Source organism: Pseudogymnoascus verrucosus (genome assembly GCF_001662655.1).
Source record: "Pseudogymnoascus verrucosus strain UAMH 10579 unplaced genomic scaffold scaffold_78, whole genome shotgun sequence".
NCBI lineage: Eukaryota > Fungi > Ascomycota > Leotiomycetes > Thelebolales > Thelebolaceae > Pseudogymnoascus > Pseudogymnoascus verrucosus.
In genome coordinates this window covers 15,121-39,212 of record NW_017263729.1, presented here as the reverse complement: position 1 = coordinate 39,212, position 24,092 = coordinate 15,121, and the positions used below count along the sequence as shown (strand labels likewise).

General features: G+C 48.7%; 11 protein-coding genes across 11 annotated transcripts; 5 read left to right on the top strand and 6 right to left on the bottom strand.

Moving 5' to 3' along the window:
• Positions 1 to 557: 557 nt before the first annotated feature.
• On the bottom strand, positions 558 to 2,449 carry VE01_10330 (uncharacterized protein; the record flags this gene model as incomplete). The annotated part of the gene is made up of 3 exons (XM_018279733.2): positions 1,916 to 2,449; positions 1,642 to 1,826; positions 558 to 1,589 (listed from the first exon to the last, which is right to left on the bottom strand). The coding sequence occupies exons 1-3, from the start codon at positions 2,346 to 2,348 to the stop codon at positions 558 to 560; spliced, it is 1,650 nt and encodes a 549-aa protein (XP_018125401.1). The 5' UTR covers positions 2,349 to 2,449.
• An 888-nt stretch (positions 2,450 to 3,337) lies between these two features.
• On the bottom strand, positions 3,338 to 3,630 carry VE01_10329 (uncharacterized protein; the record flags this gene model as incomplete). Its single annotated transcript, XM_018279732.1, has 2 exons — positions 3,338 to 3,456; positions 3,525 to 3,630. 2 exons carry the CDS (start codon positions 3,628 to 3,630, stop codon positions 3,338 to 3,340), a joined length of 225 nt encoding a protein of 74 aa, XP_018125396.1.
• A 440-nt stretch (positions 3,631 to 4,070) lies between these two features.
• Positions 4,071 to 5,196, bottom strand: VE01_10328 (uncharacterized protein; the record flags this gene model as incomplete). The annotated part of the gene is made up of 2 exons (XM_018279731.2): positions 4,904 to 5,196; positions 4,071 to 4,836 (listed from the first exon to the last, which is right to left on the bottom strand). The coding sequence occupies exons 1-2, from the start codon at positions 5,080 to 5,082 to the stop codon at positions 4,071 to 4,073; spliced, it is 945 nt and encodes a 314-aa protein (XP_018125397.1). The 5' UTR covers positions 5,083 to 5,196.
• Positions 5,197 to 5,632: 436 nt separating this feature from the next.
• Positions 5,633 to 7,045, top strand: VE01_10327 (uncharacterized protein). Its single transcript, XM_018279730.2, has 2 exons — positions 5,633 to 5,920; positions 5,976 to 7,045. The coding sequence occupies exons 1-2, from the start codon at positions 5,853 to 5,855 to the stop codon at positions 7,042 to 7,044; spliced, it is 1,137 nt and encodes a 378-aa protein (XP_018125383.1). The 5' UTR covers positions 5,633 to 5,852; the 3' UTR covers position 7,045.
• Positions 7,046 to 7,733: 688 nt separating this feature from the next.
• Positions 7,734 to 9,536, top strand: VE01_10326 (uncharacterized protein; the record flags this gene model as incomplete). The annotated part of the gene is made up of 3 exons (XM_018279729.2): positions 7,734 to 8,852; positions 8,916 to 9,051; positions 9,143 to 9,536. 3 exons carry the CDS (start codon positions 7,734 to 7,736, stop codon positions 9,427 to 9,429), a joined length of 1,542 nt encoding a protein of 513 aa, XP_018125384.1. The 3' UTR covers positions 9,430 to 9,536.
• Positions 9,537 to 10,120: 584 nt separating this feature from the next.
• On the bottom strand, positions 10,121 to 11,614 carry ALDH5A1_2 (Dehydrogenase; the record flags this gene model as incomplete). The annotated part of the gene is made up of 1 exon (XM_018279728.1): positions 10,121 to 11,614. The coding sequence occupies one exon, from the start codon at positions 11,612 to 11,614 to the stop codon at positions 10,121 to 10,123; it is 1,494 nt and encodes a 497-aa protein (XP_018125381.1).
• A 928-nt stretch (positions 11,615 to 12,542) lies between these two features.
• VE01_10324 (uncharacterized protein) lies at positions 12,543 to 13,776 on the bottom strand (the record flags this gene model as incomplete). The annotated part of the gene is made up of 3 exons (XM_018279727.2): positions 13,159 to 13,776; positions 12,751 to 13,103; positions 12,543 to 12,701 (listed from the first exon to the last, which is right to left on the bottom strand). Exons 1-3 carry the CDS (start codon positions 13,607 to 13,609, stop codon positions 12,543 to 12,545), a joined length of 963 nt encoding a protein of 320 aa, XP_018125382.2. The 5' UTR covers positions 13,610 to 13,776.
• Positions 13,777 to 14,480: 704 nt separating this feature from the next.
• VE01_10323 (uncharacterized protein) lies at positions 14,481 to 16,037 on the bottom strand (the record flags this gene model as incomplete). Its single annotated transcript, XM_018279726.1, has 3 exons — positions 14,481 to 15,062; positions 15,115 to 15,500; positions 15,557 to 16,037. The coding sequence occupies 3 exons, from the start codon at positions 16,035 to 16,037 to the stop codon at positions 14,481 to 14,483; spliced, it is 1,449 nt and encodes a 482-aa protein (XP_018125385.1).
• A 687-nt stretch (positions 16,038 to 16,724) lies between these two features.
• Positions 16,725 to 17,455, top strand: VE01_10322 (uncharacterized protein; the record flags this gene model as incomplete). Its single annotated transcript, XM_018279725.2, has 1 exon — positions 16,725 to 17,455. Exon 1 carries the CDS (start codon positions 16,802 to 16,804, stop codon positions 17,453 to 17,455), a length of 654 nt encoding a protein of 217 aa, XP_018125386.1. The 5' UTR covers positions 16,725 to 16,801.
• A 752-nt stretch (positions 17,456 to 18,207) lies between these two features.
• On the top strand, positions 18,208 to 21,490 carry VE01_10321 (uncharacterized protein). The gene has a single exon (XM_018279724.2). The coding sequence runs from the start codon at positions 18,436 to 18,438 to the stop codon at positions 20,635 to 20,637; it is 2,202 nt and encodes a 733-aa protein (XP_018125389.1). The 5' UTR covers positions 18,208 to 18,435; the 3' UTR covers positions 20,638 to 21,490.
• On the top strand, positions 21,491 to 23,629 carry VE01_10320 (uncharacterized protein). Its single transcript, XM_018279723.2, has 2 exons — positions 21,491 to 21,848; positions 21,912 to 23,629. The coding sequence occupies exons 1-2, from the start codon at positions 21,749 to 21,751 to the stop codon at positions 23,528 to 23,530; spliced, it is 1,719 nt and encodes a 572-aa protein (XP_018125398.1). The 5' UTR covers positions 21,491 to 21,748; the 3' UTR covers positions 23,531 to 23,629.
• Positions 23,630 to 24,092: the final 463 nt, after the last annotated feature.

Genomic DNA, 24,092 nt, shown 5'->3' with positions numbered 1-24,092 from the left:
CAGACTTGAATCTTGGAAGACTTAGGTTGTTTTGACCGATAGCCCACTCGCAGTTTCCTGGACTGATTGTAGAAGGATGTGATCAAATGCGGAGATATGATATTATGGCGCCAATTCCCAACGGCTATATATCCTGGTCACAGGGTAACGTCGGCTTCAATTTACTACTGAAGAGCGTAGTCGTACCCCCGCTGAGAAAAATGCGGGGACAAAAATGGCTTCCTCCACACTACGATCCGTCACGTACTCCACAGAGTCTCCCTCCTCTTCCACTGAAACAGATCATAGGAAGGAGCAAACAGTTTTGAGAAACACAACCCGCAAGTGCCAATCCTGATCAAATTTCCTATCCAGAAACAAGACATTATTTTATAATATTAAGAACTGGGCAATTGTGGGGGAAGGGACATGTTTGACTCTTCCCTTGCTCCTTCTGTAACTCTTCTTTGCGCCCTAGACAATGCCACAAATGGCTTCTTGTCATCATCCCCGAGATCGAGAAAAAGCTTCTCGCAAACGTTTCGAAGGTCATGGCCCATACTCGGCTTATGAATACCTCACCGCCCCGGTCCTTGAGTGATAAAATCAAAAAACAATCTCGCAAATCTGTTCGTTCGGTCTTGACTGGTCAACAGCTTCCTCCAGCGCTGGCAATCATGACTGACGGTCTCAAGTCGAGTGTATGCTCCATCAAAGACATTTTGTGCATGCGAAATGCCGTACGCCTGCCAGGGAGGCTCGCCGTATGTGTGGCGGAGAACCATCTGCGAGAACATATCCGCTGTAATTTGACAGGAGCGTGGGGCTGCAGAGCCAGCGACCGCGGGGTAACGGCACAAGTAAGTGTTATCCAGCGTATGGAAGGCAGCTCCGTTGAGCAGACTACCCTCCTCCTCATCGGACTGATCAAATCGGTAAATATACAGTGATGGTGAGTTGGGGTTACTACAAGCGCTGGCAACGTTGAACGGCAGACGCGAGAAGCAAGCATCGCCAAGGAGACTAGTAAGTGCTTGCACTGCCGCTGTGTCTGACCTGGCTTCCAGGACGCCATATTCTTCCAGTATCTCGGAACCGAAGGAAAGGTCGCTTGGTAGAGACAGGACATTACGTAGGCTGGAGATCACGGATACCTTGGTTTGCCAAAACTTTTCAAACCCAAATACCGACATTTCGTCTCGCATTGTACCTGTTACGATTGCCTGAACCCAGTTGGGAAATGGCTCCACACAGTCGAGGGGAGCCTCTGGCAAGGCATGGCCGACAAACCATTTTGGATCCCAAATCGGAGATGTCAGCGGCCCGTTCCATGCAATCAAGTCCTCCGTGGAGGCTGTCCGTAATGCAGCAATCCTCTGCGAAGCCGTGGCAGTGAGAGGGATCCCGGCACGCTGCACTAGTCGGTCGAATTTCCCCTGTGCCTCTTCTGGTCGGAGCATGGACCAAGATGGAGCTGATTGCATGATCCCGCGCTGACAAAGGGCCTGGTTTGATCGCAGATGAGCTAGGACAGACCAGGCTCCGGCGGACTCTCCGGCAATCGTTACGTTAGAGCCGTCACCTCCGAACATGTGAATGTAGTCTTTGACCTGTAAGTGGTGAGCGACGAGGAGTATATCGGGTAGAAGACAATTGACGAACCCATTGAAGCCCAATACGTTGGTCGTTGAGACCCTGGTTTGCCCATCCTGCTTCTCCATGACTGACTGCCTCTGCTGCGAGTTCTGATGAAGACAAGAACCCGAAGGACCCCATCCGATAGTTTATGGATACAAACACTATCGGCTTACCTGTCTCAATCGAGTGGTGTACTAGAAAGTCGCCAGCTAGTGACCTCATCAGTAGACCACCAGGTGCAGAGAGAGAGAGAGAATGGGGGGGGATGTGTCTTTGATAGAAGGATTTGCTTGCTTACAGAAGTCAGCGTTCCCGTTTTCAATTGACCACCCACCTCCATGAATCCACACAAGAACAGGCACCTTGTTCCCGGACGAAATGACCGATTTAGGCGCGTATATATTCAACCGGAGGCAATCATACTCGGATTGTGCCAAGTTCGCGGCAGGCGCACCAGCAAAGAGGTGCTGCCGAATGCTGCGAAGATTGTCAGGAGCCTGAGGGCAGATTGGCCCATATTCTGTGGCATCCACTGTGGCACAATGACTTTCGGGGGGAAGGAGTTGAGCCTGACGGAAACGAGCAGGGATACGCGCGAACTGGACGCCGAGAAAATGGGCCACCCCTAGAGCGGAAATAAAGCCTTCGAACTCGGCCTTTTCACTGATTCGGACACTCACACCGTCGTTGTCGCCTCTGACCCCAGCTTGCGACAGCAGTGAAGCCGACATAGTGGAAGTAGCTGTCGAGAAAACAACGATTGGGAGAGATGGCACGCCGCTCACGCTCTGTCAACAATCCGGTCTAGCAGTTCAATCTTCAGTCCTTTTCAATGAAAATGGAGAGATTTATTTCTGAGATCTTGTCATCATCCAGCCTACAAATCATCCGGCCAGGTTCTCGGTAATTGATGGGGTCCGATATTTTGCCACTATGGTTCCAGAGGGTCGTGCTGCAATAACCCGCGGGCAATGGAGCCAACCAACTCAAAGGCCGTCATCACTTGTTCAGCATAGTTGGAAGCCGCTCCTTGCTGCAATTGGTCCTGGAGACAAGGGGGCAAATAGCCGGCCCGACCCCATATAGGCGGCTTACTCAAACTACCTAGGTAACCACGTGCTCTTCCGCCATCATTCGAGTCAGGGCAGGCCTCGAAAGCAAATGTTTGACACTATAAGGGGAAATGTCGCCAAAAAATTTCAGCTCGTCATTGCGGACGAAAAGATCCGACGGCTAAATGACTTACACGATAAGGAGAGATTGAGGCAGGAGGCCATGATCGAAGCTCTGCTTAGAGAGAAACGTTTGCTTTCGAACCAACTGGAGCACAAGATCGAATACACCATGGACGACACAGCATACGAGACGCTCATGCATGAGATTTTCCATCTTCTCACTACATGGTGTTTTAGCAATTTCAAGGTAGGGGCAGGCCCGTCGTATTAAGATTCAGTCAGAAATTGGTCGGTTGTTGGCTTATGGCATTCTTTCTCCACTGGTATTGGGACTTCATTCACGGGAATCACAAATGCTGCATATGGTCAACTGGCAAATTTTGATTTCTGGTAAATACTGCCTATAATTCAATGATCGTCATCTGGGTTTGCTAGAACACGGACTTCAACCGTTTTGACAAATTGATGCGGCTATGGCACTGGAACAGTAGAAACAGCGTATTAACTTGTGAGCCAGCTTCTTGAATGAGGTACGAATATAGAACTCACAATACTCCTAGACTGAGAGCCATTAATCCGGGTTTTGCCTTCAGTTTCATGTTCAAGTTCCAGATGATGTAAGTTGGGAAGACGGCAAGGTAGAGATCAGTTACTAAATTAACGGCTGTGAAGTCGAGATGTTAGTACTTGAGCAGCGACAGTTTGTCGACAGTGAGGAACAGGTTTACTCACATCCTTGGAAGAAGCCAAAGTATGCCTGAATGTGAACTCCCAAGCACTTTGCTTGATCTGGCTGATCCCGAACGGCGGGGCCATGTCCTGGACACTGCAAAAACATGATGAGCATGGATACAACATTTGTGACCACTTGCGTTGCAATCAAGATCCAAGAAGCTGAAGAAAGTAGATGGTGAATGCCACTCGCCCTGGGCATGACGCACTGAGGCTTAAGGCTTGCGTCACGTAATAAAATATGATGACCTTAGGGACACTTGCTGGCGAAAGATACCAAACGTGCTGACCGAGTCTACGCTGTACGCCTATCGTTACTATGATCGATCCTGCCATTCCAAAGATCTGCAGGCAACACAATGGTCCATAACCGTATATTGTATTCTGCTCGCGCCAACCGATTTGCTACAAATGGCTCACCTTATTTGCTAAAACGATACAGAATCTTCTCAGACTTTAAATTAAAACCGGATATCTAGGTGTTTTTGATGACACTTGGACTAGTTACTGATTTAATTTAGAAGTAAGCTAGTCTATAAAGACGCCTCACGAGAAGACGATTCCACCATCGACGACGATATTCTGCCCTGTCACGAACTCCGAGTCAGGCCCGCAGAGGAAGCCTCCAACGACCTTGGCGACGTCCTCTGGCACGCTGACTCTACCCATAGCCGTTAGTTCCGTGACGAATTTCTGAACCGTCTCACCCTTTTGGCGGCCCTGCATCTTGCCTAGCGTCTCATCAATGCGGTCCCACATTGACGTTCCCACGATACCGGGTGCGTAGCAGTTAACGTTGATCTTGTGCTGGGCCATCTCGATTGCGAAAACCTGCGTCAGGCTCCTCACGGCCCCCTTCGAGGCGCAGTAGTGTGCCAGAAGAGGGAAAGGCTTGTACGCCGCGATTGACGACGCGCCTAGGATCTTGTACCCGGTGCTGCCTTCGGAAACGGGGCCTTGTGTGATCATCTGCCGGGCGGCATGAGTATAGCAGTTCCAGACGCCAGTGAAGTTGACGTTCATTGTCTGCGCCACGTCTTCGTCTGACAAGTCGAGCGCAGCGCCGACGCTGGCAATGCCTGCATTTGCGACCATAGCCGTCAGGGGGCCGAGCTGCTTAACCGATTCTTCAATCATGGACTTCACCTCCAATGCTGAGGTCACGTCGGCGATAATTCCCGTGGAGGTGCCGTCCCCATAGGTCTCGTTCAGTTCGGCGGCCAATCTGACCGCGCCAGCCTTGTTGGCTGCGATGTCGTTGATGGTGACGGCATAGCCTTCTGCTGCTAGTCTACGAGCAATGGCTTCACCACTGAGAATGTTGAATTCAAGTTAGCACAAGCACTTGTGTCTGGGATTTGGGATAGAGGCGTAAATACATTCCACGACTTGAGCCGGTCACAATGGCTGTTCTTTTTTGGCGCGAGTTCCTTTTCGCCGTTTCAATTCCGATACAGCGGCGAGCCATAGGTTGTACCATAGGTTGCACCACAGGTTGTGCCCAGCGCCGAGCAAGCATGGAAAGGGGCAGACGCATGCGACTATAGTGGAACTCCATGGTGACGTAGAGATCAGAAAGAGTATCAACACTTCGAGACTATAGTAGAGTCTAGAAGGTAGGAGTGAGTGTCGTTTGACTTTCACTACATAGTTTACACGGCGGATAGATGGATTGATAAGTGGCTAGATATTTAGAGCAAGCAAACTAGGATCTGAACTTGTTTCAGTAGAAAAATGCTGCTCCAAGTTTAAGGATCACGCGTCGTGGGATCTAGTATATACCCGGTCGCGCGGCCGGGTGCGGGGAAATAGCGAATGAATATTTGTAGGAGTCTATAAGCAGTTTTACTCAGGGGGAGGATCATTTGGCCTTGCTATGATGTTGAGGCAACCACACACCTCATCAACGGCTCGGGTATATGCTATGGCGTAGCTGTGTTGATCTGATGTGGGGAACCGGTGCGGGGAATCATTTCCCGAAACAGAGCACTGAGAGAATGGACATGCTAGTCCAGATAAAGCCAAGATAGCCAGTTTCGTAACTCCACATCCCGATGGGTGGGCAACTGATCCCCTCTCTCACCCTCTCTCCATACTTTCATTCTCTACATCCGCGCCTCCTCGGCTCCTATGCACAGACGTGCTCTTCTAATGCACCTTTTCCGAGAATGAACAACCCCGGCTCGCTCGATCTAGCTTCTAACCGCCACAATGCCGCTCCTGTGGAGCTAATGAAACGAGGGATTGTGATGCATTCCCACCTTAAGTCTCCTTCATGGTGACAGCTCCGTCAGACAGCGAATTCACTTACAGAACGTACGGATTACAATGGCAAACATCAGAGCACTCCGTTTTCATGCTAAGAATGATGTTAGGGTCGAGGATGTAACGATACAGTACGTGCAGCCCTGCTTAGTAGTATCTACACAGTTGTAACTGACCGTGGAGAAGGGCGTGTGGTAACGATGATGTACGAGTCAAAATTGCATACTGTGGCATTTGTGGCACAGATGTCCACGAGTATCTTGGGGGACCAATCTTTCCGCCTCAGCCAGGCCAAAGCAACCCTCACACTGGTGCCGAACTGCCTGTGGTCATGGGCCACGAAATGTCCGGCACCATCGTCGAGGTTGGTTCTAATATCAGCCAAGTTAAGGTCGGCCAGAATGTGGCCATAAATCCATCTATGGATGACAGACACCATGGCAAGGAACGTTGTGTGACGTGCGAGTCAGGGCGGCCAAACATCTGCAAAAATTGGGCATGTTACGGGCTAAGCGCTCATGGAGGAGGATTTGCTGATGAGATCGTGGTGAGGGCGGTCAGTTGCATCCCGCTCCCAAAGGGCGTATCGCTCAAGGTTGGGGCATTAGCGGAGCCTTTGGCTGTCGCCTCCCACATGATTCGAATTTCCGGATTCAAGAAAGGCCAAGACGCAGTAATACTAGGCGCAGGCCCAATCGGACTCTCTCTACTTCTCCTGTTGAAGTCTCGGGGCGCGAGGAAAGTGATTATCAGCGAAGTGACCGAATTAAGATCGCGTCAAGCGGAGAAATTTGGAGCCGACCTGGTAGTTAATCCGCTCGCAAAATCACCGGATGGAGACAATTTCGATACATGGAACCCAGTTCTAGACGCTATGCACGGCATTATAGTGGATGGAGCAGACATTGTCTTCGATGCTACAGGCATTCAATCAACTATGGACACTGCAATGGCCGTGGTTAAACCTGGCGGTATTGTGTTCAACGTAGCAATCCACGAAAAACCGCTGCTCATCAACCCCAACAGTTTCTCATTTAAAGAGGTCAAGCTTATGGGCGGTATTTGCTACACGAATGAAGACTTTGAGGACGTTCTCGAAGACCTTGCGAGCGGAAAGATGGCCGCTGAGGACATGATAACATCGATTGTACCACTTGAGAAGGCTATTCAAGGTGGCTTCTTAGAGCTCATCCACAACAGGGCGGAGCATGTGAAGATTCTCATCCAGCCCTCAAAGTCTGCGCATCAAGTCTAGAGAATTTGAAAGGAATTGATTGTATTCTAAAGTATTCTTACTGGTAGTATAGTATCACAGATGCTTGAACGACATCGCTTTGAAAATCAACCTAATCTAGCCATCATGTTGTGAGAGCTTCTGCTATAGACATGAGTCTGAACTGTGGACTAACTGGTGTCCCGTAAACCGTTAGTCGGGTTCTTGTTCTCAGAATTGAACGGAGGGTCTACATGCAAACGCATAATTGATTTCAATAGTCTAAGCCACCCTTCATCCGAGATACCAGACTCAGATAATATCTTATTTCATGATGTCATTAGCAAGGTTTGGAGCAAGTCCCGAAAGAATTGAAAGCCATTGCTGAGGCTAGGGTCGGTTATATGCTATCAAGTTTAAATGCTGTTAGAGAACTCTCCGAATCTGGGCCCCAGCTAAGGAGTGGGGACCCCGGACAATGGTTCGGCATGGTTCATTTAGCTCGGAAGTTTAACGGGTAGTGTATTTTTGCTACTGGACGTTAAACACTGATATATATGCATTGGAGGTACCACCTGCTCTACCTACACGTTTACTATATTAGTAGGACTTGTTTCCATGCTAGTCGAAGTTTTTGACAAATAATAACTAAATATTCCAACAAATTCTTATTCTGATCGCATCAAATCCCTAATGATCTAGGTGTCTAGACATCTCGAACCCCCTTAATCATGTGGCTCGCTCAACTCGAGGGGCGTGCTTTGACCCTGGGGATCACCGCAACATGCGGAACCGCATTTCTGCTCTTTGGCTTTGACCAAGGAGTGTTCGGAGGCATCCTGGGGAACATGATGTTCCTCTCAACATTCAATAATCCTTCGCCTAGCATACAGGGCCAGATCGTATCAACCTTCGACATTGGCTGCATCCTTGGAGCTCTTATGTCAATCTTCGTTGGCGACGTCTTAGGCAGACGCAAGACTATTGCCCTGGGCTGCGTCTTTGTCATTATTGGCGGCACCATCCAATCATCCTCGTACGATATTGCCCAAATGATCGTTGGGCGGATCGTCGCTGGTCTTGGGGTAGGCATGAACTCGGCCGCCGTGCCTATCTGGCAGAGTGAGACGTGCAAGCCCGAGCATCGCGGCAAGCTTATCGCTCTACAGCTCGTGCTCGTGATTGGCGGCATCATGCTCACCAACTGGATGAATCTCGGCTTCACCTACGTTCAAGACAACGATGTCAGCTGGAGATTCCCTATCGCCTTCCAGATCTTTTTCGCACTGCTCGCCATCTTTCTTGTTGCTTGCATGCCTGAGTCTCCTAGGTGGCTCTGCATGAAAGGTCGACACGAAGAAGCCCAAACGATCATTGCTCGCCTCCAGGCAAAGCATAGAGACGATGAATCTGTTACCGAGGCCTTGCAGCTAATCGTCGCCATGGTCACCCACGAACAAGAGCTTGCCAAGGTCGGCTGGCGCGAAATTTTCTCGAACGGGGAGCAACAAACCTTCCGACGAGTCGCCTTGGGCGCCGGAACCTCGATCATGCAACAGATGGGTGGTATCAATGTCGTGGTCTACTATATGCCAGTTATTTTAACAACTTCTTTTGGCTTCAGTGATCGCACGGCCTTGATCCTCTCGGCATGCGACTTCATCTCGCTGATGTTCTGGGGCAGTATCGTCATGCTTGTCATTGACAAGTGGGGACGTAAGAATCTTATGCTCGTGGGCGCTTTGGCTCAGGGAATCTCCTTTGGTGTTGCTGCTGCCGGCCTGGGAATTGGGACGAAAGCCTCCGAGGCCGTTGCTGTCACGGCTATATTTGTTTACCATGTATTCTTCGTAAGTCCTTCGTGCCTTTCGAAGCCATCCACCCCATTGAATGCGGCTAACTTTACTCTGTAGGGTCTATCCTTCCTATCCATCCCCTTCTGTTATCCTTCCGAGATCAACTCTCAACGCATGCGCAACGTGGGTGCTTCTATTGCCATGATCACAAATTGGCTCTTCGTCTACGTCATTGTTCTCATCACACCAATCGGTACGTTCTCCTCTCATGTACTTATCGCCAGCGCCTCCTTCTTTCGTCTAATATGAAAAGTATCTGTATATGTGCTAACAAAACACCACAGGTATTGCCAACATCGGCTGGAAATTCTATATCATCTTTGCCGTGCTGAACATTGCTTGGTTGCCCTTCATCTGGTACTTCTATGTCGAGACGGCGGGCCTCTCTCTAGAGGAGATCGACAAGCTCTTCGAGATCCACTACAAAGGCGGCAGGGGGATGACCTGGAAAGAAGCAACGCGTCTAGCAAAGGAAGAAATTGCCCAGAACAAGATAGCAGCCCATGAGAAGATCTTGCATGGCAGTGCTACTGTTCATAGCGAGTTTGGTGAGACGGGAATGGATGATTAGAAGCCTAGATCCGATGGCCGATGCTGTTGATGGCTTTTTTTCTCTACAAGTCTATCTTATAACGCAAATAATAAAATAGATGTGGTTATCCCGAATCATATCCTGGGAGGGTCACCATAGTCACCTAGCTTACTTTATTAAAGAAAGGATGAAACGGAAATAATATTGTCTAACTTATAATGCACAGCAAATATTCCCAAGTGTTTAGCGTCCCCGTGCAGTTCCTTTTAGACAGCAAATCCTTAGTTACACAAGTCCTACGGGCATAATCCTAAAGGGTCCGGGAAAAGAATTGAGGTCCCCGTCAGAACTTAAACAGATCCTCTGAGGCTGTCGTACCTATGTCACGGCCTGTTCCACAACACCAGGAGGCCTAAAGGGTTAGTGTATGTACTGAATTAAACATTATGCGGCCAAGTTATGAAGATATGGACGCAGCCATAAGCAACCTTCGAGCGCTGATCTGGTAATGGTAGTGTCGTTGTTTGGGTCGTTTTGGGGCGAGGTAACATAGGGCTCTCCCTTTTAATTTGCAGGACCAGAAGGTAAATAAAGCAAAAAGGGGGTTAGCAGTAGACTCTGTGTTATCATCATCACTGGAAACAAGCATTGGATTTTTCACGGGAACTAAACTCGTGAGCAATTTACATTAAATCTACTTTTTCGAAAGCAGATTGTTTTCCAAGGTACTTTAGTGTAAGCTTCCTAACGTGATATTTTTCATGACCTGGAACTCAGCCAGTCCATACTTGCTCCCTTCCTTCCCCAGTCCGCTTTCCTTAATCCCACCAAAGGGCGTCTCACACGCGCTGATCATTCCAGTGTTGACCCCAACCATGCCCACTTCCAGGGCGTTTGCCACCCTCCAGATCCGTCTCAGGTCGTTCGAGAAGAGGTAACTCGCCAGTCCAAACTCCGTATCGTTTGCCTGTTTAATGACATCCTCTTCCGTTTCAAATTTGAACACGGGCGCGAGTGGCCCAAAGGTCTCCTCCCGTGCGACTAGCATCTCGGAGGTGACGCCTGTGAGCAGGGCCGGCTGGATCAGATAGCCTTCGGAGTCTGGACTTGTCCCGCCGGCGACTAGTGTGGCCCCCTTAGATACGGCATCTTCGATGTGCTCCTTTGTCTTCTTCACTCCAGCCATGTTCACTAGCGGGCCGTGTGTGACAGCTGGGTCGAGCCCGCTGCCAATCTTGAAGGTAGACATGCGCTCTTGTAACTTCTTCACGAACACGTCGTGGATCCCGCATTGAACATAGAGCCGGTTTGCGCATACGCATGTCTGTCCGCTGCAGCGGAATTTACACGTCAACACGCCATCAACAGCAATATCAACATCAGCGTCGTTGAATACAATGTATGGAGCATTTCCACCGAGCTCCATACTAACCTTTTTCATCGTCCCTGCTGCCCTTTCTGTGATGAGTTTTCCAACTCCGGTTGAGCCTGTGAAGCTGACTTTCTTCACTAGCGGATGCGTATACAGCTCTGTCACAGCATTCCGATCTTTTGTCGTGACGACTTGGATGACATTTGGTGGAATGCCCGCTTGAATGGCTAGGGCCGTTAGTGCCAGAGTACACAGTGGCGTCTCACTCGGCGGCTTTACAACGACTGTGCATCCTGCTGCTATTGCAGGCGCTAGCTTCCGCGTAATCATAGCAATGGGAAAGTTCCAGGGAGCAATGATACCGCAGACGCCGATGGGTTGACGTATAACGAGGTTTGTGCTGCCTTTGTGTTGAGAAGGAATCACATCCCCATACGATCGCACTGCTTCCTCCGCAAACCAGGTAATGAATGAGGCGCCGTACTCGACCTCGCCCTCCGCCTCCGCTAGAGTCTTTCCGTTCTCCATCGTCAGGAGCACACCGAGGTCTTTGGCATGTTCACGAATAAGCGCCGCCCAACTATGTAGCATCTTTGCTCGAGCGGTCTCTTGCGTTCTCCTAAATGTCTTGAAAGCTATGTGAGCATGTTCAATTGCCTTTGTGAAATCTTTGGTTAAGAGGTTTGGGATGTTGGCGATGACTTTGTTGGTGGCAGGGTCATAGACGGGAAAAGTGCTGCTCCCGCCAACCCACTCGCCACCGATAAATGATTTTTCATATAAGAGGGATTTGTCTTTCAGAGCCGCCTTGATGCTCTCTGGGTGCACAAAAGATGTGAGAGCCTCCCTCATAGTGAAACTTTCAAAGCTTAGCTTCGTATAGATGGACGTAAATTTTGAAATGAGTAGACTCTCGGACTGACTGTGATCTTCTTGAAGTATGCAGTTATACTTATGATATGCTAAACGCTTGTGGCTCACTTTTTACTGCCTGCTTAAACAGAGGGACAAAAGTGAGAAGTCTCGGATCAAACTCTCGGCTATATTCTCAAGAAATGGATATAGCCGGGCGAGATGCGACATGTCCTCATGATATGGTGCGAAAAAGACCCGGATTCCATTTCAAATCGGCTAACAGTAGAATTATTGAAGTGTACAGTATTCCTAGGGTTATTAGTTTTATTGGTGATTGCTAGCGGAGCGAAGGCGGGGGGGGGGCAATGGGGAATACAGCTTCTCAGTCCTCACTACACCCCGTAGAACAGGCCCACCTCGGTGTCACTCATACCTCACCACCATCTCTCCCAAACTCATCACAAAATTTTGAAACATGAACGTTAGTCTGGCCACCCTACGTGAAGTGGCAAAAACTGGCGGAGAATCAATAATGCGTCGACGTTATCTGTCAATTAATAACCGCTATTTACAGACATATCACATGTGTCCCAGTAAATGTGTGCAATGTGAAAGAAGTGGCAACAACTGCACAAGATATTTGCTTTTACGAATTGAAGGTAGACAACACGTTTTATCTTATTCACTGTATGAGTTTAGCCTCCTTCATAGGAAACATCGAGGTTGGATTCTATGGTACACTTTAAATATCGACATACTACCAAACATCAAGATACCAAAACTATATCTAACCCTCTTATAAGCAGAACTTCAAACGTCATCATCTCATTCAAGCAATACTATATTCCCAAGCATGACAATGGAAACCTCTAGAGCAGCTGACGTGGTCCTGGAATCTGTACACTGTGTGTATTGTTGCCCTTCTTCAGGATTGCAGCGCTTCCAACCTAGGTAGAGGATATCCACCCATACTTGCAAAGAAGCTACCTGCACCCGCCATTAGCTGTGCAACATCATTGCCGAGCCACTGGCTGAGAAGAGCATTCCGGGTAAGTTCCATTTCCCTAATGATAGGACCGCAGGTCTATTTGGATTTCATTAGCTCAGCCTAGTATTGAGAAATGTAGACGTACCAAGTAGCAGGCACCCCTTCTGTTAGGATCCTCAGAAATAGTTGCGACTACTTGCGCGACCTGCTGTGTCGTATTACTCGGGAGTCCACTGGCAGCCCATTGCGATGCGAAACCACCAACCATACTAGTAGGCGTGACAAAGGGAGCTACGGCATTCACCCTGATACCGTGTTTTGTTGCTTCAAGCTGAGATGCCCGCAGTAATCCTGTTATACCATGCTTAGAAGAGATATATGCCGCTACACCGGTGCCACCGAAATATCCAGAAGTGGAGATGATCAAGACAATAGAGCCTCGTGACCCGTCTGGGTGTTTATCGTTGTCCTTTATGTGGTGTAAACCGAGTCTCAATGCTAATGTATCCTGTAAATGATAATAAGCACCAAAGGTGAGGATATAAAGACTTACTACTCAGTGTGCCTTTCAGATTGATATCAATGACCTTCGAAGCCTCCGTTGCTTCCAGAAGATCTCCATTCGCATCAACGGTTTCGACGTCCAACACCGCATGGCTTTCCATCACTCCCGCATTTGCAATGACCGTATCCACGCCCCCAAATGTTTTAATGGCGGTCTTGAACATTTCCTTCATCTCGGCCCAGACAAGAGTGTTGGCCGGGACGAAAATGACACGTGATGGATCCGGTAGTGTAGCTATCAATGCTTCTGCTGCTGGACGCGCGCGTTCGAGGTCTGCCATCACTACATTCGCTCCATGACTCTCAAACAGTCGTACGATCTCCAGACCTATCCCTCCCGCTGCTCCAGTCACCACGACCGTTTTAAATTTGATGTTGTTGAGCAGGGTAGGGTCAAGCTGTATAGACGCCATTTTTGATTGTGCTGGACAGTAGAGCATACGAGAAAGGCATGTAGGAAAGAAAACAAAATCACGTAATATAAGAAGCCTGGATTCCAGTGCTCTGGTAGCTAAGATAAATATAGCAAGGGAGGGAGAGGGGTCCCAGAGGGGGTAAAAATGCGGGGAATGGAGATGAACGTAAAAACTGCCGCACTTCTCAGCTGTGTTGCTGTTGTATCAATATAACCGCAATGTACATGGCGACGAATACCATCATTTCTAGAAGCTAGGGATATGGATTGTGCGGGGCATGTAACCGAGTTATCCGATGCTGCGTATATACCCAGAGCATGTACCCGGATTCTGGTAGTTGAAGGTACAGACATCATAAGTTTCCTTTGGGTTTGAAGGTACAGACATTATAAGTTTCCTTAGGGTCTGTCTGTGCACGAATTGTAGTAAATAAGTTTCTTTTTGTATGGGAAAAAGCACGCCCTACACCCCGTGGGTGTCCAAAGTACAGGCGCATTCATGTGTATTCCTATTGCGTCATGCTTCAGACAGGAATGGATCTGCATTCCTGTCGAGGGATGTTGTGACATGACTATTGTGTAATTTACAGGCCGAGAGATATATATTCGAGCTAGATAGGTGGCGATGTGTCTGTTAAAGATGTAGTAGCAAGCCAATTGTGTAAGTTGCTCATTATGGGTTTGATTATGCAATTAGCTGTGTCAGAACTGATATAATAGCATGATTGAAGCTTCAATTTCGGCGTTTAGAGCTAGGTTACAAAACAAATATCGTTCAAATATATCTCTGCCTCAACACCCCCTTTCGGGATTTCTGCACTGTCTAAAGACATCAAGGTATTCCCTTGCCGCTTGTGCATTCAACAGCATATCGTGGAAGGTAACACTTTCTACCACTAATAAGCCCAAACTCGTTGCACCCCGCTTGCGTCGGGTTTGCCGTTCTTGTTCATCCTACCATAGTGAAATCTCAACCCCACCATAATAGCCGTGGTTAAAAAGCTAGCAGTTGAACACACAATGTTACCTATAGGGAAACCGCGAGCCGCGTCTGTCGCTGGCCAAATCCAAACTGAGATGATCGACGCAATTCCCACTGTTCCATTGTTGATGGCGGCAGCTAGACCCATAGTTCTTTGGCTCGGGACGTTGCACGTAAGCCAGCCTACCATTGGGGAAGCGCTGGGAAAAGCTCCGCAAGCAATGAGAATCAGACATCCGTAACGCTTTAGGTAGGCATTGGCAGGCAGTAAAGTACAGGCAAGAAATCCAACACCGCTCAAGAAGGTGGCGCATGCAACGTGAATACCGCGCGCATTGAAACGGTCCGCAGAATATGCAAGGCCAAGAGAAACGACGTATCCAATAACCCAAGGAGGAACGGTCATAAGTTGAGCTGTGATGGATGTGTATCCTAGACGTGCGACGATGGTGGGGGTAAAGTATGCAAGCGAGTTGAGAACAATAGTGTTGGTCAACTTGCAGCCTTTAGCATTGACAGATGTAGGTGGAGTGACGGCATGGACTTACGTATGCGAAGTAGTGAGCGACCATGCGAGGAGTAAAACATGTCTCTAGAACTTCTCGTCGGCTTGCACGCTCTCTGGTGAAGCCACTTGCTTGTGCCTCAAGCTGAATTGTAATACAATTTTTCTCGTCATCACTGAGCCATTTCGCCACAGCTGGCCAGTTTGGCAAGAACACTATAACCAGTGGCACGCAAAGAATGGTGATGAGACCTTCAATAATGAAAAGCCAACGGAAACCTTCGAGACCTCCATCACCGTTCATGAACCCAACGCCATATCCGATGCAGCCCCCAAAGGCTCCAGCGAGAGATGCAGACGCCAGAACGAGAGCAATGCGTAGAGATCGTTGTTCTTGGGTATACCAAAAGGTAATGAGGTATACAATACCTACATGATAAAGGTTAATTAATGCCGTGTTAGGAGGATGTCAGGCTTTTAATTACCCGGAAAGAAGCCAGCTTCGAAGACCCCAATCAGAAACCGCAACACAACAACTGTGTGGAAATTCTTAGACCACGCAAACCCTAGTGTGAGGATTCCCCAAGACAACATAAGAAAGCCAAGCCAGTGCGAAGGGCGGACATATCGCTTCATAATCCAGTTGGCCGGGACATCGAACAGTGTGTAGGCGACACCAAAGATAGTTAATACCACGGAATAATCTATAGAGCTCATGTTGGTTTTCTGCAGAAAGGAGTCACCGGTTTCTTGGTTGAGGATTTTTCCATTCCCGATGTTGGTCCTATCAAGGTAGTTGAGCAAGTAGATAAAGGCACATAGTGGCACTAAGCGCATGTCGATTTTCCGGGTGACGCGTTTCTTGTACTTCTCGTCATACTCAACGATATCCGTCTTGAGGTCAAGGTCGATAGCCACGTCTGACGACTCCATGTGCATAACACGTCCTTCGTCATCTTTGATCATACTAGATAGACGCTACGGGCGTCAAGATATATTACAAATTGGGTAGGCTTATCAAGTAGGTCTTGTAAAGAGATTTTCAGTGTAGTATGTGATAAATTTTGGTTAAGAAAGGAAATGCAGTTGCGAAGTTCGGGGATTTATATATCCTTAGCCATGGAATACATATACTCCCCTCCCCAAGCTTCCTTTTCGGGCAATGAGCAACATCAATTTCCATCTTGCTTACTTCTACATCATAGTTACGGCTAGTCTAAAGTAAGTCGAGTATGGGGTAAAAACGCGGGGATTCTGGGGAACGTCGCCTCAGCACCGCATTTCCCCACGTCGCACTATTGATCGTGGCATATAGCCGAGCCGTATTGCCCTTGACCAATCGTTGGGCTGACGATACATCTAGCTTAGTGAACATAATTAGTTCCCCGGCTTGAATCCTTGATCTGCACTTCTGCCAGAGAAAAACGGGTTCTTGAGGGGTGTGCACGCGAAAAGGATCTACCGGGGAGTCTGAGGGCTGTGTTAGTGTGCTGAGCTTTGCAAACTGACTTATTGGAACCTGGGATCTCCAAGTAACCGAAGCTACGTGACCATCGCGACTCCCCACTGCAACTGTATATTGATATCGCCGTATGTCGAACGCTTAAAATCTTAAAATCATCTACAACTACGCTTATCAAAGGGAGTGACGCTGAAATTTCTATCGATATTACAAATTCGACGCCTCAAGCTATCGTACAAGCACGAATTAGTGACACGACACGAAGGAGATGGCATCATCCTTTGAATATGGCTTCACCCTACCCAATGGAACGAAAGTCATCCACGGCGAAGGCGTCATGGTGAAGGACGCGTATCCTCCAGATTTGAACATCCCAGGCCAGCTTCAGATTTACAGTCCTGGCCACAACGCCGATTCCACAACTCCAACGTTTTGTGGCCCCCACGGCGTCTTCGAGTTCGACGTCAAACTTAGGATGCCTCGACATGTCCATATGTCCCCCAAGTCGTCTGGGGATGGCAAGCGGTACATTGTGGAGAAGATCTTGGTCCTGAACGGCGTCGCACTTGCAGAGCTTAGTGGTGAAATATATGTTATTCCACCGAACACAATGGTTCTCATAGGTCCTGGCGTGCCTCACACATGGACAGCCTGCCCGCCCGGCCTAGACCTGCAGGAAGTCGGAGTCTCCAAGGACGAGAAGATTGTCTCCGAGGGAAAGTTCACAGCGGTCTTTGAGTATGAAGAGCCGACGGCATTCTTCCCCACTGCACAAACGAACGTGCTGAAGGAGGAGAGCGAGTACGTGAAGTGTGACGACCTTCACGGGATCCAGATTCCGGTATTGAAACTCGAGGAACTAAAGAAAGATGCATGGTTCGTTTGGGGCAGAGGAGTACGGAAGCTTGATGACAAGCAGTGATATTGTTGGTGGTAGTGGATAAAACTGTTGGATCTTTTTTTGGAGAGCTAGCTTGAGTAGATTCTCCTCCATACCACAACAAATACGAAGAACCACCATACTATACATAAAAGAATACCCTTGACTGGTAAACACGAAGTCGCTGACTCGCGGCCAAGTCCTCTGGGACACTGCTGATCTTAACTGCGAAACGTTCATTATTTTGGTTCTATGGTGGACGGTCACGCTGTATATTATATATCGTAGATCAATTCGCTGCGTCTTGGAACTGTTTTGGCTAGAGATCGCAGTAAATTCGGTCTATCGTTCGGCGTTGCTCCTACATAGTACTCATTACTTTCAACTGTCGACAAGTAATGGTACGAAGGTTGTTGGGGGGAAAGAGAGTTCCGGAATACGGAGATCCACACTCTCTAAATGGTCTACGTACTTCGTAGTTGGTGATTCGGGGGGAGTGGCCAAAATGCGGAGTCTTAACCGGTTTTACGTGTTGGCTTAGCAACAGCCGCCACACGAGCTGTGGCCAATGGGATACCCTAGGGAAACTCCCTAAACAGGGCATATTCCTTGGCAATCCCAAGCCCTCCCCGAATCTCCAACAAAGCGGAGATATACCTAGGTGTGGGGTTGTCACAAACTGGGTCAAGTACATAGTAGGAACGCGGACCTTCACCCAAGTCAGCGTTTAGACTTTGTAATACAGACCTTATCTTTGTAATACAGACATTACATTCGACATAACTACCGATAACGTGACTGTATACTGCCCTGTTCAACCCGAGATCCATCCTTACCGGGGTAAACAAGAGCAGACACCGTCCTACGCTCATACATAATATAACAGTGCTCGTTTTCTATTTCTTTCGCGGGAGAGTAACTTCTCGCATCAGCCGCGCTCACGATCGAAATTTTTCAATTTTAGCCACGCACGCGATACAAAGTCTCCCTATCGCGGCACTTGTGGACCCTTGGATGCGAAGATGCCAGACGAAGGCCAAAATGGCCCTGTCCGGTTACGCGCATCGCGGGCTTGCCAGACATGTAGTCTGCGAAAGGTGCGATGCGATGCGACAGAGGTCGGACTTCCCTGTAGCCGTTGTCGCGTAGACAAGTCTCCCAACTGCGTTCTGGTTTCATCGAAACGAGGAACATACGCAAGAAGGCAGACTCGCCTCACGAGTCCCTACGAGAGGACCACGAGTGTGAAAATCGATGCGCAGTCGAGCAACACACGCTACCCATCTTCCGACGATGCACACTCGACACGTAGGAGCATATCATCGGTGGAGTCGGCCCAGCCGAATCCCGTGACCTATCCATCAGAGTTCTCCAACGCAACATGCCAAGATTCAACTCAACCAACCGATTCGGAAACGATGGAATTTGACAAACCGGACAACGTGATGAACACATTTGAAAGTCAGAGCTTTGCGACGCCAACAATACTACAGCAACATCGAGACTCACTCACATCGATGTTCGAAAGGTTTATGGAACAGCAAGGCCAGAATCCCGAGGACTCTACCAAGTGTGGCATCATTTTTATGAGCGGGGCATCTCCTCTGACCTTTGCGCTAGAGGGGGCCCAACGTAGCAACCACAAGGCAGCTTTACATGATGCTGGCTCGCATTTTCCCAAGGGCGATGACATAGGGACAATCGAGGATGACGCCCATCCGTCACATCTGTCACCGCAGGATATAGGCTATCTTAAAGTGAAAGGTGTCTTTCAACGTCCGACGAGCGAGGTCAGGGATGCAATGGTTACAGCTTTCGTAGAGAGATTCTATCCCTCATACTCTATCGTTGATCTTGGCGGATTCAAAGAGTCGTTTAAGGCAGGAACCCCGCCTTGGAGTTTGCTCCACGCAGTTTGTTTTATTGGAGCTACGTTCTGTGACTTGAGCGTGATCCACCGAGGTGGCTTCAAAGGGCGTTTGCATGCACGACGTCACTTCTACGATAAGGCAAAATTATTATTTGATATTGGCTACGAAACGAACAAGATTGTACTACTTCAAACTGTTATTATGCTCTCGTTCTGGGGCCCACAGATGAAGAGTTATTGGAATCCATGTTCCTGGATTGGCTTTGGTGTTACCATTGCAGAATCTCTAGGGATTCATAGGATAAACACGTCTACCGACATGGATGCGAAGCGGAGGAGCTTGCTAAAACGGTTGTTTTGGGTTCTTGCCGTCCGGGATGCGTATTGTGCGGCGTTGTTAGGTCGTCCTTGCCGGCTCAACATAGCTCAGTGCGACACGGAACCGCTGACCCTAGACGATTTCGACCATGATGAACTATGCCCGAGACAAGACCATACAAAGTGCCAGTCACATGGCCACTATCAAATCCAAGTCTCGAAGCTCTCACTCATTCTTCGGAGCATCATCATAGCGCGATTTGGTCTAGGGAAGAATACCAACCAGACAGCTCATCTCCAAAACACAATGGACATGTGGCAATCCGAGCTGCCGCCGTCTCTGAGCTGGTGGCGGCAGCAGGGGCGGACGACTGATATCCTTTCTATAAGCTTAAAAATAATTTTCCACCTACAACTTATCCTCATCCATCTCGATAAACCAGGCGAAGCGGAAGCGACAGCCGCTCATGCCACTACAGGCTTGTCGAACGGCTTCACTTCATCGTTTCAGATTGTTGAATCGGCAGCGCAAATGATCTCATCAACGGCTATCACAATCATTGCCAACTCAATGCTTGGTGTGATGCCCCATGAGATATTCTCGGGTTTCTTTGTGGCAGGCATCGTTTTCTACCAGGGGATCAAGCAACCGCAAGACTTTTTGGCTGGTCTGCCCAGGTCGGCGCTAGATAACTGTCAAATGGTGATTAGTGAAGCAAGCGAGAGATGGGATCCAGCAAATTGGGTGATGAGAATATTTGATTTCTTGCTGTCTAGCAGCGTCAACAATACGGATACAACTGCGCAAATAGCCTGGAATAAACCTACGGTGGACAATACCTCTCAGGGGCTAGACACGATGCCTGTTTCGGGCGATGATTACGTTCCAAATATGATGCCGGAAGACGACATCCTGCACTCTATTGATTTTGACTCGCCAACCTATCAAGGCATGGCTTCGATGCCCAACGAGTTCTTTCTGATGTCTAAATTCCTGCCCATGCCCCTAGGAGACTCTTCGTTCATGCCGATGTAGGGCAGTTCGGCTTGAATGGGACCGGTATGGCATAATGAATTGTGACCCGGGACCCGGGTGACTTTCGGTGGATTTGGAGGTGCGGCATCCTCTAGAAATAAAGCTACGCCAGATCGTTAACCCAGCGTCATACCCCAACTTAATGGCGCACGATTACAGTCCTCAGATAATCCTCGGGTCATCCTTAGGCCGTCCTCCGTGTTTAGTTCCTGCAATCTACATAGCGACCGACTATCGTTTCTTCGTTGAAGGATATCGTGGGGCATCGTATGTTTACACCGTGATGGGGACCGGTCATACCAGTTGCGGCTCGTGGAGGCGGTCCGCCGGCAGGGCCTCGATGGCACGGGCTGCTCCCGTAGTATTTGCGGAAGATAGCTCTAGGGAGGCTACGGAGGGTGTGCGAGTTGCTCTGGTAGGGACTATGGGATCTTAAGTGGCCTAAATGCATGGCTAGCACACAGACACGCAAAAGATCCCCAAGGATTTCAATTTACAGCACCGAGAGTTAGCGAACTCCACATGTCGCATCCGTAATTTAAGCATCTTCTGCAGGCTGGTATCGCCGAGGCCGCCTGAGCTTCGGGGAGAGCTCTGGAGCCGCGTAGGGTCAGGGCCCATTGCATTGCGCCCAGGAGCCGGCCAGCCAAGCGTTACTGATGCGTGACCTATTTAGTAAGCGATTAATATAATCCAATACTGTTCCGTCAGCGCCTATAGTGAGCAGCTACAGTGCATTGAGTCTCATCTGGGGCCTTTCGGCGACCCGGTCAGAGCCCCCAACGTCGGAACTTTGCTGTCATAAGTTACCAATAGCCGTCCGCTTATTGCGGGGAGCGCGGGAAGATGGGGATTGGGGATTGGGGATTGGGGAATCCACCATATAGCCGACTGTAAGCTGCATGGTTAATGTGTCCCAAACTAGCCATGAAGAACCGTGTGGATTTAATATTTGGAAGACTTATTTACTTCTTGACGGGGCATTTTCTCTAGAATATAACATTCGATCGATTTCACGTACATCTCTTTTACTCTTTGTCACCTTCAACACATAACAGTTCTGTACCCATTGAAACCCCAGATCACACAAACACTCTGCATTGAAGCTGCAATGGTTACCAAAAGTCGCCATTCTGATCTAGACCTTCCGAGCGTTGATATCTTCACTTTCTTGTTCAAGCGTACAAACCGGAAGTTTCCAGATAGTCACCGTAGGTTTATCTCTCCCCAGGAAACACCGTGTTGAGCTTGACACTGACTTATATGGCGCGCAGCAATCTTTCGCGACGGTCTCACCGATAAGACGTATACCTTTGGCGATGTGCAGCAGTTTGCCGAAGATTTCGGAAAGGGATTGAGGTCTCAATATGATTGGCAGAAGGGAGATGTGCTAGCGATCTCCTCGTTAAGCGACATCGACATGCCTCCTATAATCTTTGGGACTCTTTGGGCTGGAGGAACAGTCTCGACTGCAAACCCAGGGTACACTGTCAGAGAGATTTCTCACCAGCTTCAAGATAGCGGCGCCAAATGTGTCGTCACGCACTATTCCAACATCGAGACAGTCAAGGAAGCTTGTGGTACCGTAGGCATTGCAGACGACCACATTATCATCCTAGGAGACAAGAAAGACTCGACGGGGCGCTTCAAACATTGGACGAGTGTCTGCGATCTTGGCAAGGCAACGCGGTTTGCAGCGCAGAAGTTGGATCCCAAGAACGACGCTGCCTTTCTCGTCTATTCGTCGGGAACCACTGGCAAACCGAAAGGTGTCAAACTCTCCCATTACAATATTACTTCCAACGTCCTCCAGCTGCAGGTAGCGGAAAGGTTCAATCTGACCTGGGATGGAAGCCAAACTACTAGGGACATTCCGCTGCCAGAACCAAGGACGGGAGGCGACAAGATCCTGGCATGTCTCCCGTTTTTCCACATCTACGGGCTGAACGTTCTCGCCCTTAGTCCCCTCTACTCGGGTGTTACTACTATTGTGTTGTCTCGATTCGATGTTGACACATGGTGCCAGTTGGTACAAAAACACAAGATCACTTACTCTTATGTAGTGCCTCCCATTGTTTTGTACCTAGCTAAGCATCCTACTGTCTCATCGTACGACCTCTCCAGTCTACGCATGACCCAATCAGGCGCCGCTCCCCTAACCCGCGAGCTTATTGAACAGGTCTATAAGAGGCTAGGTATCCGTATCAAGCAGGGCTACGGATTATCTGAGACCAGTCCTTGTTTATACCAGGGTGCATGGGATTCTTGGGATGTTGACATTGGCACTTGTGGCGCCCTACTGCCCAATTTGATGGTCAAAATATGCGAGCCCTTCGACAATTCAAGCGGGGACGCTGCGGCAGCCATACCTCGGGAGCTCGGACTAGGTGAGACAGGAGAACTGCACGTGAAGGGCCCAAACGTATTCGAAGGCTACCACGGTAATCCTAAAGCCACAGCCGAATGCCTTTCCTCTGACGGATGGTTCCGCACAGGAGACGTAGGCTACATCAATGAACGGGGTAATCTCTTCATCACCGACCGAGTTAAAGAACTCATTAAGTACAAGGGGTTCCAAGTGCCGCCTGCGGAGCTCGAAGGTTACCTAGTTGACTTCCCAGGCGTAGTCGATTGCGCCGTGATAGGTATCTACAACAAAGAGCTAGCCACCGAAGTTCCACGAGCGTACGTCGTCACAGAAAATCCATTGAAGCCGCTGGATATACAAGAGTTACAGAGGTGGTTTAGCAGTCGTGTAGCTAACCACAAGAAGCTGAGAGGTGGGATTCGATTGGTAGAGCAGATTCCAAAGAATTCGAGTGGAAAGATCTTAAGAAAGGATCTGAAAGCGATGGCGCTTGCGGAGTCCGAGGCAATTCTTGCAAGGTTGTAAACGTGCAAATCAGTAGGCCGATGTTGTTAAGACATCATAGTGTCGATAGTCACTGGGGAGGTTTTCGGTGCTTGTTCATAGACTTGTAGCAATATAAATCACGTACTTAACTAGTTACCATTTTTTATAGCTAACGTAGGAGACTGTTAAAGCGCTCATAACATGTAGCGCAGTATATGGCCAGCCAAAATCACAAAAAAGAACGTGCCTCGAACGAGACTATAACGTAATTCACAAGCGAACGGATCACACAAGCGAACGGATCACCAAAACACCAAAACGCGTCAACTTAACAGAATTCAACTTATAGCAACACCAACTCAAGCTAAAACCTCTAATCAAGAGGGGAGAATACTTCTAGCTATTCAATCAATTAAAGAAGGACATATTCAAAGTATTCGAGCAAGCGCAATGTCGTACGATGTCCTATATACAACTCTCTATAGACGGTTGAATAGAGTAGCTTCCCGACGCGATTCTACTCCTAACTCTCGAAAATTAACTCTATACGAAGAGTCAGCTCTCGTTTAGTATATCCTCAACCTAGATTTACGTGGATTTC